General features: G+C 38.9%; 1 protein-coding gene across 1 annotated transcript in view; it reads right to left on the minus strand.

Moving 5' to 3' along the window:
* ADAMTSL1 (ADAMTS like 1) overlaps positions 1-19,005 on the minus strand; it is a 192,338-nt gene that overhangs the window by 94,864 nt on the left and 78,469 nt on the right. Inside the window, exons 8-11 of the mRNA XM_027792781.2 lie at positions 14,210-14,321; positions 13,468-13,606; positions 2,609-2,659; positions 98-302 (exon numbers count right to left, since the gene is read on the minus strand). Coding sequence (XP_027648582.2) covers positions 98-302; positions 2,609-2,659; positions 13,468-13,606; positions 14,210-14,321 — 507 coding nt within the window. The remainder of the gene's footprint in view (positions 1-97; positions 303-2,608; positions 2,660-13,467; positions 13,607-14,209; positions 14,322-19,005) is intronic.

The raw sequence follows: 19,005 nt of genomic DNA on the forward strand, positions 1-19,005 counted from the left end.
AAAGTAAGTAGGGAATGTTTACTTCCACAAGCTCACTAAACTATAATTTATGTTTCTAGTGTGGTAAATACAAAACCAACAAAGCTAAGCTGATTACCGGAGACCATTCCTGAGCAAGCCACTTTGGGCAGTCAAATACATTGCAAGGCTGGACAACAGGCATCTTTGGAGTGTACATGCACTTCCATTCTTCCACAGGGCTGATATGCCCCTGAATGTCTTCTTCCACACATGAGACACTGCGGCTTTGAATGCCCCCTCCACAGGATGAGGAACAGGCGGTCCAGGGTGTACTTTCCCATCTGGGCAAAAAAACCCAACCCCAAAACAGAGAGGCATCAGAAAAAGGAAACCCTGTGTCCCCCAGCCCCACCCCCCCAAATGCATAAACTGCTATCTGCAAGTGGGTTATTTTCCTGATTAATGTAATTAAAAATTAATCCTATACATATTTTCATAAAGAGGCATAACAGCAAAGCACTCTCATGGCTGCTGTCTTTAAGTCACTGATTAATAATATGAAATCACTCTCCTACTAACCCAGTGACTATTGCCACAGAAACTCAATTCTTTTAACTTAATTCCTTTTTTCTTAAGTGATGAGATTATCATGTTTTCACAATTTGTCATTTTCCAAAGAATCTTTGTCACTAATCACTGGAAGCTCAGCATGCTCCGAAGCTGATGTTCCTTTTGCATGAACGTGCAGGGAAGCAGCAGCGTTTCTTTCCAGTGAAACAATTGAGTTGAGTTAAAAAAAGATTGAAGGAAATTACCAAAAAGAAAGCGTGACTATACTGATAGGATATGTGGCCTCTGATGGATAATCGATATGGGTCTTGTTTCCTTACAGTTGAGGCAGTGAGAGGAACTGAGAAACCATCTTTTCTCTACAGGTGCCAATTGAGAATGTAATGATAAATCCAGAGAACAAGGTGTATGCTGAAAAGCTATGCATACTTATGAGAATAATCCTTTTTTTACGGTGATGCATATACAATAATATATGTATCGTCTTCTACGTGTACATGGCTGGCCACATAAAATAAGTCTGGTATTTCCTCTCTTATATCCAAGACATTGTCACAGAGAGGATCCAGGACCACTGTCATGACCCAGTGAGGCTATTCCTGTGTAATCCTGTGGTATAAAAGTTCTACCTCACTGGAAACATTTCACTTTGGTTTTGTTTTTGTTTTTGTTTTTTTTCCCCAGAAGGCAAATGTCCTTTTGTTTTTGCTTTCAGTGTTACTGAAAGCCAATTACCTCAGGGCATTTTGATCCTTTATCCTGGATTTTCTTCAGCAGTAAAAAAGCTTCTGTGAGCTCAGGATACTTTTTCATTAAGTACAGTCCCTCCACTGGCAAGTACTGCTGAATCATCCTCTGATAAAAATTGTTCTCTGTCTTTTGTCAATGTACATGTCCTTTGTACACAATTGAAATAAAATCTGTTTTATTAAAAGCTAGAGTGTTAAACCCCATATTAATGTTCTGCCTTCTATATTCCCTACTAACAGAGTTTTAATTTTTGAGGTTAGGAGGTATGTATGTGGTGTTTTTTTTTAAATAAAGAACAGGGAAAAGTGTTTTCCAGAAAGAAGGAATTAGATGCAGTGATATAGTTAATAAGTGTATCTCAGATATATTTGGTGAAAATGGCTGGGTGTACATAACCATAAGCACTTAGCTAGGAAGAGAAAAGTCTAACCCAAATGACACAGATAAAGGGTGTCAACATGAATGGCAGCCACAATGCCTGGCACGTAAGCTGTTCACCTCCTCGTCTTCTCACTCACAGTTTCAGGGGGTCCACAATTTGGCTGGAGACTCTGTTGAACATGAACGCATGGCGCCTGCGCACTGATGCTGAAAGCTCTCTGTATTAGGCCTTACCATGATTTGAGGGAGGTTGTCTGCTCACCAGCATGAAAACAAGTTGCCTAGGTTTTTTTTTTTGTGACTTCATACTACATGAAATTAATGAAGAAGGAAACACAGAATAATACTATTGCATGTCCAGGTGGTATTTCAAAACTGAAAGGTTATTATCCTTCAGCCACCAAATATTTTGATCAGCATCAGTCTTATTCATTGCTTTAAGAGCAATTACTTATGTGATTATTTCCATGAGAATCTCAGGTCTTACATTAAAGACATTTAAATTGTGAGTTAGTTAATAATACAAATCAGGCCTTGATCCTGCTCCTGTCCCTGATCTCTGATTTCTTGGAAACCCTATGGATTAATGCCCCTAAAGTAGACATTAGCATGGGTTTGCAGGGTCAGAACACATCACTAATACTGCCTAACCCCAAAATTTCAGAATTTATAAGCATGCAAGAAGTGGCACTGCAGGACAGAGCGAGAAAGTCTTATGTTCCTTACAAAGCCACAGTTTATAGTGCTGTTCAGAGCTGAGTAAAAGGAAGAAAAAGGAAAGTTGTGAGAGGAAAAGGGAGTTGGGGTGGGTGTGAGGAAAGAGAGAAAGAAAGGGACTGCACACTTAATAAGTCTGCATTGCTGCTTCAGCTAGACATGCAGAGAAAAGGAAAAAAGAAGTAAATACATTTGTTAATCCTAATATCTGGTTGATTGTTTTACATACCGAGGAAGGGGATGGTAGAGGTCATAGGGCATGATCTGCTTGTATCCATCACTGTTAGGAACAATAATGCCAACCCTCTGAGTAGAAGGTACACATAATAAAATAAACACTAAATGATTACATTATACAATTTTTTTACACAATATTAAAAACAAACAAACAAAACAACAAAAAAACCCCACAAAAGATATTTTAGCTAAGTTGCTATCACATTTGAAACAAAACTTATGTTCCCATCCTACTGTTTCTGAGTTGCTCGAAGAATAAAACACTGATTACTACTTTATTCTTATGAATATATTACTGTTTTACTAAGAAGCAATCTATTACCACAAGTAATACAAATGAGTTGTCCAAACTTTATTTAGATTTCTGAAGTTCTATTTGCCATGAAAAAAATTTCTACACTTAGTACTTTCTTGGAGCTTGGATCCAAAGTCACTGAAGACAACAGGGAAACTTTATCTACTTCAGACATCTCTACATCAACCCCTTTTTTGAGCTATTATATGGTTGTTTCTGCCCTTTGGATAAAACATCTGGTTTTACAGGGGTCAGAATTAGAAATTTGAGGAAACCCAGTGCAAGAATTCAAAACTGCGATTCTTGTCTTTCCACCTTAAATCAGTCCAAATTAATTCATCTTCAGAACCTGCTTCTTTATTTAGTTTTTTTTTTTGTTTGTTTGTTTTTTTCTGGAAGAAAGAAGGAGCTGGAAAGAAGAGTAATATGTCGCTTTGTTTAATTGGTTTTTTTGTTGTTTGGTTTTGGTGATGTCATGGCTGGTTGCCTTGGTTTGCTGTAGTGTTACTGGTATAGTATCTAAATAATATAGTATGTAAACGTTATAGAGGGCAATATTAGTAATTATCTGAACAATCATCGTGCCAGTTATGTGTGAAATGAATGTCACTTCCCTTGTTGGCAGCTATAGGGTCTCACTGAATTGCTAGTCTGGAATTTCATCTTTTGTCTGCACTTTTTAGAGATTCTGACTCAGCCAAACCATGCTGTCATGTTGTCTCCCAATTATCAGCCATATGATTCCAGAGCACCCAATCTATCAGTTTCATCAAAGCCACTATGCCACAGAGAACTTGGATGGGGCAGGTGGGCAGAACCATTGAAGAGTGAATGCCAAATACATTAAAATAAAAAGCATGTCCCTACCCAAGTTTTGGAGAGGAAGCTGACAGAAAACAATAAAGTTGTTTTTGAGAGCCTTATACAGATGAGAGGTGCTAGGTGTGCTGCTATGGATTTCTGCAAGGGGGAAGGAGCAAAGGAGGGGGAAGGGAGAAAGTATTCTCCTTACTCAACAGAGTTCACTGAAAAATGCTGTAAGCATCCAAAGGAGTCTTGTCATGCTAAAGCTGAAGGGGTCTATTCTTTCAGTCAACAGGCTTTTTATGTGCATACTTTTCCACGATAGGAGAATGGATCCCATTGTGTTTTCACAGCGAGGAGTCAGAGCCAGGTCAGAGTGCTGGAATTTTCCAGCTAAAGCATGGGAAGACACTGGAGCTCTGAGACCGTGTGATGGGAACTAGACAGCTGCCTCTAAGATGAGCAGTCTCTGCAGTCACAGGAGCTCTCTGCATGCCTGTGCATATTTGCATCTTCGGAGAGCTGCCTGTCTCCACAAAAAACCAAAAATCTAGGAGAGGCAGTTCTGGCATTGGAAAACTTTGTAAAAGTCTGATGGGTCATTTTGAATATGGCCAATGAACAAGTCTTTTCAGACTTAGCTTGGTGGGTAGAAGCCTGGAGAAGTTTGTGAAATTGTGTATTAGTATTTTAAGAAGATGGAAGAAGACTTTTTCTGATGTTGTTTTGCTCATGCTTTTGGGAATCTCTGCTGCTTTCCTGACTTTTCTACCACTGCTGCTGAGGTTCTATGCTGAAGCATTTTGCACTTTCCAGCTCATCAGCTTGCTGAGGAGTGGTTGGAAAAAAGATTAATATACCAAGTTCAGAAATGAAATAATTATACTATAAAAGCACCTACTGCCTAAGGAAGAAATAGATTTCAAAACATTTCTCACTCATTGCAGTAAGAAATGTTTTCTTTCTAATAAACATGATCTGTATGCATAATCCAGGTCTACATGCATTAGAACACATAATATCCAAAGCCATTCCAATGGAAATAACTGTACCACATTCAAACACCATTATGAAGATTAAATAACATTTACAAAACACTAGGTTAATATTGTCATTGGAAAGGTTTGACCCTCAAAGAATTTTGCATACATAAATTGCAATTCTGTAAATGCTGTAACAGAGGTCCATAGAATTACTGACACTGTCCTTGTGCATATGTGAGAGGCTGCCAAAGGCTCTCATTCTGTTACTGCAAGAAAATGATTCTCAGCAACAGAAAAAGTCCCCTGCAGTAATAAACAATGGCTTAATATATGACTTTAAAAATCAGCTTGAAGATACAACAGAACAACAGATGGTTGTTGTACTGGTAATACCTACTGCATCTTTCCTAGCTAGTCTTGTGCGGTTTTTGCGTGTGCGTTCCACAAAACCCCCCACAAAACCAAGCCTAACTGAATGATTTAAAAAACATTTTAGGGATTACTTCGGTGAATCCTGTGCTTTTTGACTGAACAAAGTGGTTTAAAGTCTATGAATCTATCAGTCCATCATACTCTATGAAGAGATAGATGAAGTCTAGTTTACGGGCTTTATTCATTATACATTACTCAGACAATGCAAAGGTGATGGCATGCTAAATGAACAGAGCAAATAATAATTCATAATTAATTCCTCCACTACGCTGAGATTTCTGGCTAACAGGACTCATTCACGCAACACCTAGAGCAAACCTGCTTTGGCAGGATCAGGAGCACAAAGCAAATTATTTTGAAAAGCTGTTGTGTCTCTTATGTCTGAAATCTCCCATGCCTTTCAGACCAACAAGTTGTGTCATATGCATTTGAATTGTTTTATTCCTGAGTGCTGGCAGCTTCAGCACAGTCACTCTTCCAAGGCACACGTCCAGCTGGAGCGGGAGCTGCACGTGCCAGAGGTGGGTGTGCTGCACCCAGGTCTGCCATCTCTGCAAATGTTCAGCTTTTTCCTGCAATAAGTGCCCACAGCCACAGTCCTTGAAAGTCACGTTTGGTGTTATCTTCCCTGGTAGCTCCCTTTTGTCCTCAAGTCACCCCCTTAGCACAAATGACAGGCACGAACGCCTTTCTCCTGATGACTCTCTGATGAGGTGCCAGCTCTTCCCACCTCCCTCTCCTGCATGCCCATGGCTCTCAGGTCAGCCACCTGCTGAGCCAAGCAAAGGCACAGGGGCTAGAGCTGGGAGAAGAGCCAGCAGAGGGAAAGGACTCTCCCATCAAGATGCCTCAGGGTTGTCTGCCCCTGCATGGACGTGACAAGTGGAGGCTTGGAGTGGGTAGGGGCACCTGCGGCTCCTGTGCCAGTGTTCCCACACCCTGCTGTCCAGTGCCCGGCCTCTGCAGGACACTCGGACGTCTTGGGTTTACAGCCTTCAGTTCTGCTGTAGGCTCTGTTTTCCTGGAGGTTTCCTACCCACAGGGCTGCAGCTGTAGGGTGCCTGCAATCCTGGGTGGCCATAACCCTTCACTGAAATCTATAGGACTTGAGAGTAAATGATTTGCGTGTCAGGGATTATGCCATCTAAGCAATGGTCCAAAGTATGTCAAAAGTATTAATAGTAATTCACAAATAATAATAAAATGTTGGAGCAGCCTAAGTTGGCTATGGACAGCTAATTCATTCATTAAATGTAAGGAAACACTTAAGTTCATCACATAAGTAAGATTTTAGTATCTGAGTCAACATCTCCCTGAGAGCCGTGATTTTCATTGGATGGATGTCAGGCTTGTGAAAAAGTCTCCACTTTAACACTACAAATCCTGACACCAAGGCAGTGTGTGATACTGCACCCTCCTGTCACAGTGCTCTGTGAAGATGCCACACTGAGACATTATCACCTTGAGCTACAAGAGTCCTTTCTGCCCTCAGATACAGGTGTCAAGGCCCTCAAATAGATGGTATCTGTTAATGTTTCTCATGTGTTACTCTTTAAAACTCACTGTTTCCATTCAGAGCTGGAGTAGACAACACACACAGTAACACCACAGGTACAGGCAATATTGGCTTTTGAATGCTTGCATTTGCAGGTAGCAAGTATTTTAACTCTCAGTTATACTACCAGTATGAGTTAGTTACATTTCTGGTTTCTGGCCCACCATGCTTAATTCTGAGATAAAGATAGTATTATGATCATCTTACCACATTATGCTCTACCACTGTGGAACGTGAAGAACTACCATGTAGTTTGTATTTATATAACCTTTTATACTGTCTTAGTACTTTAGGGATTGGTAAAAGCCAATTTCTCACTAGACATTTTCAAGTGGTGTGTCAGTGGACACTTAAATAGCCTACTCAGAAATGCAGAGGACTGCAGAGAAAGCTATCCTTTAGTGGCTACATCCAGAAAACCCTCACACTTTAGATAGCATGTCTGTTCAGCACAACAGTGTCTCACCTTTATAATAAATGACTTGTTCATGTCATGATTTCAAATTCCAAGAAACATATGGTTTACTTGTCATTGCCATAGACTGCTAAAGCCTAATCTCTTTCCAGGGCTTGAAATGGGTGTTATCAATTGGAAGCAGCAAAAGTATTTCCTTCCTGTAGCATGACTAATGCTTCTAAAAGTCTCTCTTTATTTTAATTCAGTTTAATATTTTATGGTGGTGTTTGATAAAAGATGGCAGTTTGTTATTTTCCACTACAAAACATTAGAAACTGACTAACTAGGGAAAATCTCTCTAAGTGACTGTCTTACTACTTGCTGCAGTTTTTATCTCTTCTAGAACTTAAGTAGACTGCTCTTCCCATACCTTCGACTTGGGCAGAGAGTTATTTGTATTTAATGCTCAAAGCAGTACAAGAACTAATTTCCTGCCTTATAGTTTGTTATCTGATGCATTCTGACAGCTCCTTTCTGCCTTTCTTTCTGTCCTTTTTTTAATATGAACTATCTCCTTAGAGCTGAATTTGCTCTGCTGTTCACATCTTTTAATATTCTGGCAAATGCTTCTTGGCTCACATTCCCTGCCTGTTCTGACAAAATAATTTTGTAGCTTAATTTAAATGCCTTTTACCCTGCCCAAAAATGCAAGGTTTTGTCTATTTTTCTTGAGAAGAAAATTGTCTCTTTAGGCATTAGGAGTATCTGCAGCTCATCTTCATTATGCTCTTGAACTCAGGTGGCCCCAATTACAACTACTGGAGCATTACCACTGCTATCAGGTCCTTCTTCATCTACAACTCCTGTATCTGGAAGCATACATACTGCCATTTCTACTTGAATGCATCACTATTTCCAGTTCAGCCTTCCTGAAAACTTACCTGTTTTGGTTTTTTTCCTGCTGCTCTGAATTATTTTTTTTGGTCTCCTAAACTTTCCCCCTACTTTTTTCATGCATAACACACCACTTTAGTTCATCTCTCCAGCAGCCTTTGTAGCTCCTCAGTAAATTCTGAACTTTTAAAAACCCACCTTCCATAAATATACAGTTGACATGGTTGATGTTTGTTGACGGTGCATGCTCATTTGCAGGCAGCATACTTTTTGCTAATACCAGTCTCACTTTCTCCAGCATGTGCCACTTCAACTGTACTGGTGGAAAAGATTTGTTCTCCCTTCTGCTTTGATGGCTAAACCCTTCATGTCTCATCTTCCCCTGGAATGCCTATCTCTTGCTGTCTTTAGGATCATTCATATGCATATGATTGATTGTGGAAATTGAGACCAGACTCAGCAATCAGAGGCAACCAAAGTTCAGAGAGCACTGCAAGGCATAAAGGCTTTCTCAACCCTCCTGTAACAAATTAAGAACTTAAGTAAAAACGCAAATCCACAAAAATGACCATTTGCCTGAGGCAGAGATCAGGAAAGGGCATTGTCATGACCAGTGCCCCACATCCATGCAAAAAGCTGGAGTGTTGTCAAAAAGCCCAGTATCTTGAGTAACTGGGATATTTTTTGTGAAGAAGTATTCAAAACAAAGCTTAAATTTACCATATGTCCCAGTTGAGGACAACAACAATAAATGAGTCATTGTGTCTCAGATCCCTCTCATCACTGCAGATCTATGGCTGCTACTGTGTAAATCAGAAAATGCAGCCTGTCTTTTCAGGAACATACCAGTACTCCAGTTTTGTTCACCTCCCAGAAAGAATGTAGTGAAAATGGGAACTGCACTGCTGTGATACTTGCCTTATAATTGCTATATAATATTATACCTTTAGGGAAGCTGATAACAAGCAAAAAGCAAGCATTTGGTGATTTCCTGCTTTGAGTGCCAATTTGTAATGAAGCATGGAGACCTCTGTTACTGATTAAGAGGATACTCTATGTTGCCCTTTTAATCATGCATATTTACTCATTACTACTTCCTTTTCTTTTGAAGGAAATATGTAAAGTTATGCACATCTTGCACTGTTGCCCAGGAAATGGTATAGACTCACATCACATTCTCACTACTGAATGACTGCAATATCCTAGCAGTCGTTTGTGTTCTTTTACTTGTACTTTGTGTACTTACTTGCTCTTGTTAGATTAGCTGAAAATTAACAACTGAAAAATACAATGTTACTTAAATTTAAGTTTCTTTTTGTTGATGACTGCCTCCTGCTGCCACTACCCAGTATGGATAATGAAGTGAGAATGCCAGATGAAAAACTGACAAGTAGGAAGTGGAGCTTGCAGTTTTGCTGAAGAACTTCATAAACTGGATATCTGAGAATCCTTTCAGTTGTCTGTGGGTTGAAAGTCTTGCTTGAACTAGGGGTTTTTCCCCTGAACTTTCCCTATCTCTGGTGGCAATCTTAGAAGTAATGCTCTAGGCACATTCCAGGATTTTTGCCGGTGCAGATCAGACTGGCATCGTTGGCAAAGTGATAAAAAGAAGCTCACATGTTAGAAGCTTGCTAATACAAAATTCCTGAGACAGTAGCTGCATGAAGTTAGAATCTTTGCTGAAGATGCCTTTAGAAATCTTTATACACCGTTGAAATTCCCTGGTAAGAGCACCACTAGAGCTTTTGTGACTCAGAAACCCCCACATAAATACATAACAGAGAAAGGCAAAAAATAGAGGAGATATTGGTAAAAATGCAGAACAGTGTAGCTGGGAATGCCACGTAAAAGCTGAAGATGAGTTTGAGAAGCAGCACTGATGTTGCTTCCAAGAGTATCCTGGTGAGTAGATGAATGATGAGTGGTGTAAAAGTTCTTTTAATATTTGTAAAAATTGCTTTTTGGAGGAATGACTTTGAATTAAGAAAGAAACAGTATCTTCAGCTTATAGCATGTTAGAGCTGTCCTGAGTGTCAAGCAGACCCAGCTAAGTCTAATCTAAACATACTTTTTCTCAAAGCAGAATAAAATTCCATTCACCTTTCATTAGAGGATATCAGACAGGAGGATGCTAATGATAGCTAGAAAACCTCCCCTAAGTCCTTCAGTCTGTGAAGTTTTGGCTAGTTAAAAGATTTTCAATTAATTAAATAGGTGAAAACTTAATATGGACTTTGCCACATAGAAAGGGATGGATTAAATCAAACAGGGCACTATTCACATCAGTAGACATTACATGTATATTTCCCAGTCAAGTACAGAGTGCTGTAAAATCTTAATGGCCTGTAAATAAATAGATCTTTTCTGTCTGTCTTTCTAAGGAGGGAGCTGGATCCCAAAGAGGGTTGATGAGAGAGGCTGGATAGAGCGCTGATAGTATGCAGGGACAAAAATGGACTTGGTGACATGACCCGTCATCTACCCTGCAAGACACTAACTACCAATCTTAGATGAATGGGTCCCCTTTACTTAATGTGAAAAAGGAACAAGTATAAATGACATATGTTTAATAAATAACCTTCCACACACTGCTTCTCCTCCAAGTATGTGAGAAACTGGCTTTGCAGGAAGAAAAGTTGATTCATTTTGCATGTTCGTTCAGTCTATGGTATTTTTTGCTACTCACGATGCCTTCAATACTGCTAATTATTGTCATAACAAGCACAATAAAGTAAAACTTTTCTGTACACTAAGCCTAAAGAGGCAACTGGTTGCAGGCCCACACAATACTCCTGGTATTCATTTAAACTTTTCTTTCAGCCTGCCCTTTGCTTAAAATTTTAATGTAAGTTCTTCTACAGTAACCTCTCTCAGTTGCTTTATTCAGCACCACTGTGGTCTTCCACGATTATTTTCTGTGGCATTCATTGACACAGCACAGGAACAGTTAGCAACCACTAATCAGCTATGCCTCACTGGAACTGTGTTTGCCAGGAAAAATTAACATCTTCATTTTATACCAGCGGAGCAGAACGGCTCCCACACAGCAAATACACTGCAGAGCCAAGACGCCCTCCATGTTCATGCTCCTGACCCCATTGTTCTGCTTCAACTACCTTCTTCCTGACTAAGAAAGCATCAGGATTCCAGAAGTTACCACAGATTTCCTCTGGTTTTCTGTCTGGGTTGTTGATTCTTGAAGTCTTTACAAAGGCACTTTTCAAAATAATCTTTTACAATTTGGCATTCTGTGAGGATGTTTCCAAAAAGTCAATTCCTCTCTGTTACTGTTTGTACCTTGGGACGGCACAGCTGTACTTCTAAATTACTCTTCTTCCCTTCAGGGTCTTTATGTCACCAAGTTTGCTTTGTTATGTCTTATATAAAACAAAAATTGTTTCCTGACATCTGCCCACCTGTTATTTTTTTCTCTCTTCCCTCCCATGTATGATGCAGTCATCTGACTTACCGTTTGAGAATGTGTCATTTAAAATTATTGGGGAAATATGGAAAATATCCATACTACATATTCCAGAGGCAAATTGCATATTTGACTCAGAACTATATTAAAAAAAAATAGCAGCTTGGGCTTTTAAAAAAAAAAAAAGCAGCTACATAAAATTACTTTCTTACTGGTATTGTGAAAGATGAATCTAGAAGACAGGTTTCATATTGATTTACACCTTCCAGCAATCCTTTTTCTGAGATGTTCATATTTAGTTTCTTACCTGATCATACCTTGCCTCTACTTTACTGACATTTGTTTCAAAAAATTCAAAGGAGAATTCAAATAAACAGGTTTTGATCTTAGAAAATCACTGAAGAAAAAAATACAAGAATTGTATTAAAGTAAGGTTTCTAGTTGCAACTGTTAATATATTTAAGTAAACTGAGAAATTAAATATGTATATTTTTGTATAAAGTACTAGGATAAGAGAAGTCAGACACTGAACTTGACAGAATACTGTTACAGGAAAAACTGGTCTTGTTGCATTGTGGGAAAGCAATGTCTGAGTTGAAAAATCACTTCTGAGTACATGCCTAACAGCAAATACTTTTCACAAAACCCTAGTGAAGCTGCATTCTTAATATTAAATCCTTAATACATCCTAATGAAATACATGATAAAGTACGTAACCTAAAGAATGTACAATACAGGTGGGATAATGTTGCATTTCAAGTTTTGATATTTCCACTTTTTAATTCTGGGAGCTTTCAACTTAAAATTTTAAACTGTATGAGAACATATCTGACTTTTAATTATTTACAAACAGAATTATCATTAAAAATGTGTTTACTAGAACAAAGGAATATTAACTGCCATACACTCCATGTAAATGTGTCTTCAGTGATGAAGAAACCTGAGTATTAACTCCAGTTATGAAAAGTGAAAGAACTTTAATGAAAAATTTCTAGAAGAGGTAAAAAGTATCTTAGGTTTGGAGTGATTTGTTCTGCACTGATAATGCCTAGCTAGTCTGAAGCTGGTATACCTAATTTGGGAAGCAATCATCCTCAGTCACGTGTATACATAGTCCCATAGGTCCATAAAACATCCTCCTCCTGGTCAGTACATCTTTTTTCTATGGCAACCTCCAACAATCTGAAGGGCCATAGCAACTTTTGAGGTGACACTTGTTTGAACGCACTTAATCAAACTTGGCACAAAACTCATCTAGAGGGAAAGGAGCAGGTAAATTTAATGGCTTTAGGGCATCCCTGGATGCATGTCTGCTGGGCTGTGCTTAACCATCTTTTAGCAAAGGACTGAAAAATTTGTATTACACAAACAGATGCTTGCAGCTTATAAGCAGCTACAAACTGACTTCTACTAAGTTCAGGGGAATCTATGCGACACAGGACTGGTCCTTTTTGTGATTTTGTTCTTTTTCTTATACATGGGAAATCTGACTCTGTGATCTTCCTATTTTTATTATTTATCTTCCAAGGAAGAGTGTTTGGCAGGTGAGCAGAGAGCAGCCCTTTGTGCAGGGCCAAAGAACAAATTGTAAGAACAAATTCTTATATTCTTACAAGCTGACATGACTGCAAGTAAGCTTTTTATTAAGGAGAATATGTAAAAAAACCCATAAAAATAATGCCTGTAATTGTGATGACAACCATTCTCCAACAACATTTTTACCCCAAGAGAATTTTTCCCATCTGACTAACACTTAAGAGGCATGTGTTGATCATGGGATGGTATTATGGATAATTAGTTTTTTCACACTTTATAATGTTTAATGAGGCAAAACACAATCAGAGGGGAAGAAACAACCACCTCAAATCACAGTCCGTGCAATGTGGAGATGCTAAACAGAGGTCTTTTTCTATGCAGTACATCCTCAGGATGAGAAAGAGGTTGAATTACATAGACTAAATGTTGAATTGAATAGACAAAATGACACTGTAAGCAATAGCAACAGAACATCTTCCTATTTTATTTTACTTTTTTAGGGCCTGGTTTCTTTTAAAATTAGAGCTGACTGACCTTGCAGGACAAGGATCCAGATTACACTCTTGAAGTTTTGGCTTTGGCTTGATATTTTCAGGATAATAGTGACAGTACTGATCTGCTACTACCCGGTTGCTTCTCAGATCAAAACATTCAGCAGATGTTAGTTGATAACCTGCAATGCACAGTGGAAGAAATAATATGTGATGTGGTATTCTTCCTGTCTCTCTCTTGCATCTAAGTTCTGGTTTGGTAAAAAGCAAACTGAAAATATCAGCACCTTTGAACATAACAGCTACTGTTTCACAGCCCAGAGTAAACCACAATTCACATGTAGTAGGAAAGAAAAGATAACTAGTATGGTCAAATAAAAATTCAGAAACCTAGAGCAAAAAGACAAAACAAAGGCTGAAATTTCTTGGCCACCAAGATTTGTACACTCAGTTTCAGTTCAGAGGGTAAAGCTGCTGGTGGGGACTGGGGCAAATGGAGTCATCTTGTGATTCCAAAGTGGGCCCAGATCCCATCAGCCCTTATATTTGACAGCTGTAGCATTAAATGCAGTCATGTGGATATCAAAATGTACTTTATGTGTGGAGCTTGGTGTGTTGCTAAAAAATCTACAGGTTACTACCACTGTTGCTACATCCCTCCATTTAGATGTAACTACTTTCATTTTCAGATTTTGCCCATTGTAAAGGTCCAAATCTCAGTGCAGCAGCTGGGACAGGTACTGAATGCAGATGACTGTTTTTGGAATACAGTGGTAATTCATTACCTCCTCCACAGGATGCTGAACATGGAAAAAAATCAGTTTCCCTCCATCGATGAATGATGGGCTGATAGAAGATAAACTGAACTGAACTGTCGGCAGCACCAGCATAGCGGATCTGAAAAAGATGTAATGCCAAAGAGTGAACCTGACATAAATACCAGGACGAAGCATTCTGCCACATGCATCTTGCAGCTACATGAAATACCAGAGATACGTTGCAATAGGAAAATGAAATGCACAAAACAGAGCACAGACTGGTGGCAAAATCTTGGCTGCAAAACAGTCAACTAAATTTCCAGGCATAGTCAGTGGCATTTCTGACCATTCTGAGACCATGTCCTGAAGTAATGAATGCACGGTAAATGCATGGTTAGAGCTACTGAATAATTTTATGAGGACAGAGGATATGGACTGATCTTTATTCCATCAGAAAATCATCTACTAATACCTGACACACTGACATGGATTTTAGATCTTTGGTATTTCCCAAACACCTTCTGAGACTGTGTATTATGTTAGATACTTTGGAGTAAAAAATGGCTGTGCTGTGAGAAATACAAAAGTATAAAACCTCTAATTTAAATTCTTTTTGTTTCTGCCACAAGCTCTCTTTTTTATTCTTATTTGTGGTACTGTCATTATTATAAGGCTGTCCTGCTTACTTTATTTTGGCTGCAAAAATGCTTCTTTTAGTCACAGGCATGGACTCTTGGCTGGAGCCAAGTGCATTTTCAGAAAACAGTCTTTAGAGCTTACAAGCACTGCCAGCTTTTAAGCCACCTGAGCTTCACTATGCTTCCAGTACTTCATGTGCCGAATGGATTTCCCTTGTAAACAAGCGTTTATAGTGCAAGGAATACAGTAAGAGAAGAAATCTTCACATTGTTAAAGCAGCACCACTTACACCTGGCCCAGGAAAAATCCTTCCTGTTTGATAGCTGTGCTGATTAATATGGTTATGGGAACCTCAGAATCTCTGCAGGGTATTCCTTGTCTTTACTTCTAAGCCTTTGCAAGAACAGCTGGCAATGCAAGAATTGGAATGCTGGTACTAAAAACCTGTCCCAGTTGAGCAGTTGTCCTAAGACATACTGTATTGGCATTGCTTGAGCACCTCTGCATCAGTGGCATGATGCTTTTGCAGGAGAGGAAACTGCCAAGTAATGAGAAAAGATGGACCCTTCTCCAAGTCAGTATTCTTGTTCCCAGGAGTAATCCTCCCTGTTTGGGTTTTTTTGTTTTCTTTTTTTTTTTTGGGTGGGGGTGGGGTGTTGGTGTTGGTTTTTTTCCTTTTCCCAGGCAGCTTAAAATGTTTCAGCACTGCCTACTTTTTCTTTTCCCATGTTGTCAGCAAGTAGGCCTGTTTTGGAAACACCATTTTTCTATCTGCCTTTCCTTTCCTCTTTCCAAACACCAAGAGACACTATCAAAGAGTAGACTGTGAAACAGGAGCAAAAATATGACAAATTGAGCTGAACAGCGTAATCTGGGTTTGTTTTCTTTTCCCCTGTAGGTGGACAGAAACATGATTACAAATTAAAATATATTTTGAAGAGAAGGAAGAAGGCAAAAATACCACAGGAGATGTTGATGGCTGTAAGAGATCTGGCCCACTGAGACTAAGGCTGCCCTTTTCTAATTAGAGTAAACAATGATGTAAATTCCCAACAGGAAAAAAAAATACAGCTGTAGCAATGCAGGTTCTTCAGCAAATGGGAGGCCTTTTGCATGGATTACTATTGTTTGAATCTGTGTGTCAGAAACAGGATATCTAATTCCTTGTGCAGGGATGGTGCATTAATCACACTTCAGAAGGGTCTTTCTGGGCTCATGAAAGCCTCTGGCACTCCTGGGAAAAATGTTCTATTGTGCTGGAAGCCATTCGGGGAGGTCTCTGATCTGAAAGTGCAGAAAAAGCATTCACTGGGGAGAATTCTGCTCTTACTCTTTGTTTTTTAAGGATCATCAGTAATTCTTGAACTCAGAAGATCTACTCAGCACTATGGTCTTCAATGAATCATGAAGAACAGACCAAGAGCTCACACAGAGCCTACTATAAAAGGAAAGGGAGAGGAAAAGAGTTCTTATTAAAAAAGAAAAAAATCAGGATGACAGAAGAGTTCCTTTCCCCACAGACTTCCTGCATGTCTGCAGAATTGTCTGTCTTTTTTGACACAGAGAAAAGACAGATGTACATCTCTTCCAGCATAATGTGGAAGACACTTAGACAGTCATGATAACAACATAGTTGGGAAAGAATTACAATGAGCCACAGCCATGAGCTAAAATGATACAAAACAAGCAAATGAAAGAAGCAGGCACAGTATTGTTTGTTTTTTTAAGGGGTACTGTAAGCAGAAAAGGAACAATGTATGGTGATTCCACACAGCAAAAATTTCTTTTTGATTTTGTTTGACAGTTTGTTAAAGCTAAGATCTTGATCCAGAAGAAAATATCACCGGCTGCTTGAGCCTTGCAAAACTCAAAGTGAGACCTGATAGCTAAATGCTTTAATAAAGGTCCTGGTTTTGTTGCACAGGGCCAACTTCCACATATTGAAATACTCAGCTTTGGAGTATGGTGGATTTTTTTACCCTTACAGTAGTTGCAACAGCCTGCTAGCTATAAGAAATGCCAGAGTTTCAGAAACTGATGGTCAATACTTGAGAAACTTTAGTCCTTAAACCAACAGTGAGTTTTGCATCCTTAGGTCACTGAACCAGAAAAAATGGCAATTGTTCATTATGTTTGCAAATCAAATTCTGTCTAAATTTGTTAATAGAAAACAGCAGAAGTATTCAGATCTTGAAGAGCACTCAGCCCTGTGTTTGTGCATTGTAACGTCCTAGACATTATCCTTGATTTCCTTTCAGTTTCAGGGGAGTTTGGAGTATTCTGAACATCACAGCAGCCCTCACCACTTTGTAAGACCCAAGAGGTTATCACCAGTCTTATAAAGATTTAGTTAAAATTCGAGTCCTCAGACTATCCACCAAAATTAACGGTCTAGCCTATAGTCACTAGCAACAGAGATATACCATTTTTTCTTGTAGAAAGATCTTGAAAAAAAAAATCATTGCTGGTACCTGGTTTTTTTTAATTGATTTTGTAAATGACTGTCTGGAGTGGTGCAACAGAGGCACAGGCTATTGCTCAGGTGAGTTTGGGCTGATAAAATGCAGTATTGGTTTTGGGGATATCCACAGAAAGCTGAATGAAAACAACAGATGGCATAATTCAAACACAAAAGCAGCATAATCTTTTTGAATTATTCTGATCTGTCTGGTGACAAAGAGACTGCAGCATCTAACTTCACTTTTGTATTGTGGTGTTTTTCCTATAGCCCCAAATTTGATTAGTTCACATGAAAACAAACAAGCAAGGAAGGTACTCCAAAGCCCAGTCCTTTCATGCTTGGCTTTGGCAGCATATGCCTGAACAGCTTGTTTATGTTCACTGAAGAACACATGCTTTGGCTTACAAAACTGCACTAACCTTACTCGGGCAGTTGTGAAATTTAATCACCAGTTTATGACCAGCAGTGATAACTGAGCAATTATCAGTGATGTCAACTGTTGGGTTAAACCATGAAAAGTGTATTCAGTGAGGTGTTCTCATTTTATGAAATAGTGTGTTGCGGGAGGAGGTAAGTCATCATTTCCCTCTTTGTGTGTCCCAAACTGGAGACAGGGCGAGGGAATTATTATTGCATACTGTCTTTTGTCTTATGAAATTTGATCTGGTATGTTAAGATCTAGCTCCATGCCACCATGCTTATTAAAATAGTTCTAATGGATTTTTCCATGTTATTATTACAAATGCTTTCTGCATGTGCAAAATCCCTAATCATTAGGTTTGATTTATTAATGAGAAATTCAACGTTGAAGTCTTCTAAGTAACATAGAAAGAAATCAGGCATGAGGGCATGGAGAACTATCCTCATGTGGCATATGTAATTTTGTGCTTTTCAGGTCAGCAAAAGCTAAGTTTTTGTATGATGCTTTCCCTTCTTTACTTAGAGTGCTTTAATATTCCTGTTTGTATGCAGCGATAGCTTACATTGAAAAAGGATGATGTGCAAGAAATTTGTTGCTGTTCATAATTTGTTCATGAAACAGAAATGGGAACCAGATATTTTTGTGGGAAAATAATTTCATAAGCAAATAATATAAAAAGTTAAAAAAAATGTAAATCATGAGAGATGTTGAAGGCTTTCAAGTATACTGTCCATAATACAGGACTACACCATAATTCCTTTGAGCTTGCCCTTTAATTCCCATGGAATGGTGGAAAGAGCTCTGCCTTTGAGCTCCAGGAAACATCTACTGTCCACTTATGCATTCACGTCCCTTGATTATGATAGTCCTGTGTTGGATCAGCTTGATGTTGGGTTGTCTGTATATGGAAGACAGCTCTGTCTGTTGCTTCTCAATTCAGTCTCTAAATCAGCCAGAGAAACCACTGTGAAATTACGTTATCACCACTTTACATGCTTTACAAAACATGTCTCAATTGAACTTGCTCACCATGCCCCTATCCTGGATTACACTATGTTTCTTTAGGTGATAGGATGACTGTTAAAATGCCTTTAGACACAATTTCTCACAAAGCCAAACCCAAAATCTATAGAAGGTCCAAATCTTTTTCAAATTTCATCCTTCTTCCCAAAGGAAGAACAAAACAGAAAATGAGTGCAATGGACTGGCTAGGATAGCTGGCAGCAACAGAGCTGCTGTATCAGTATAACAGCTATGATAACCTGTACAGAATCCACTACTAAACGCAACAAATGAGAAGAC

The sequence above is a fragment of the Falco peregrinus genome, chromosome Z (assembly GCF_023634155.1).
Source record: "Falco peregrinus isolate bFalPer1 chromosome Z, bFalPer1.pri, whole genome shotgun sequence".
NCBI lineage: Eukaryota > Metazoa > Chordata > Aves > Falconiformes > Falconidae > Falco > Falco peregrinus.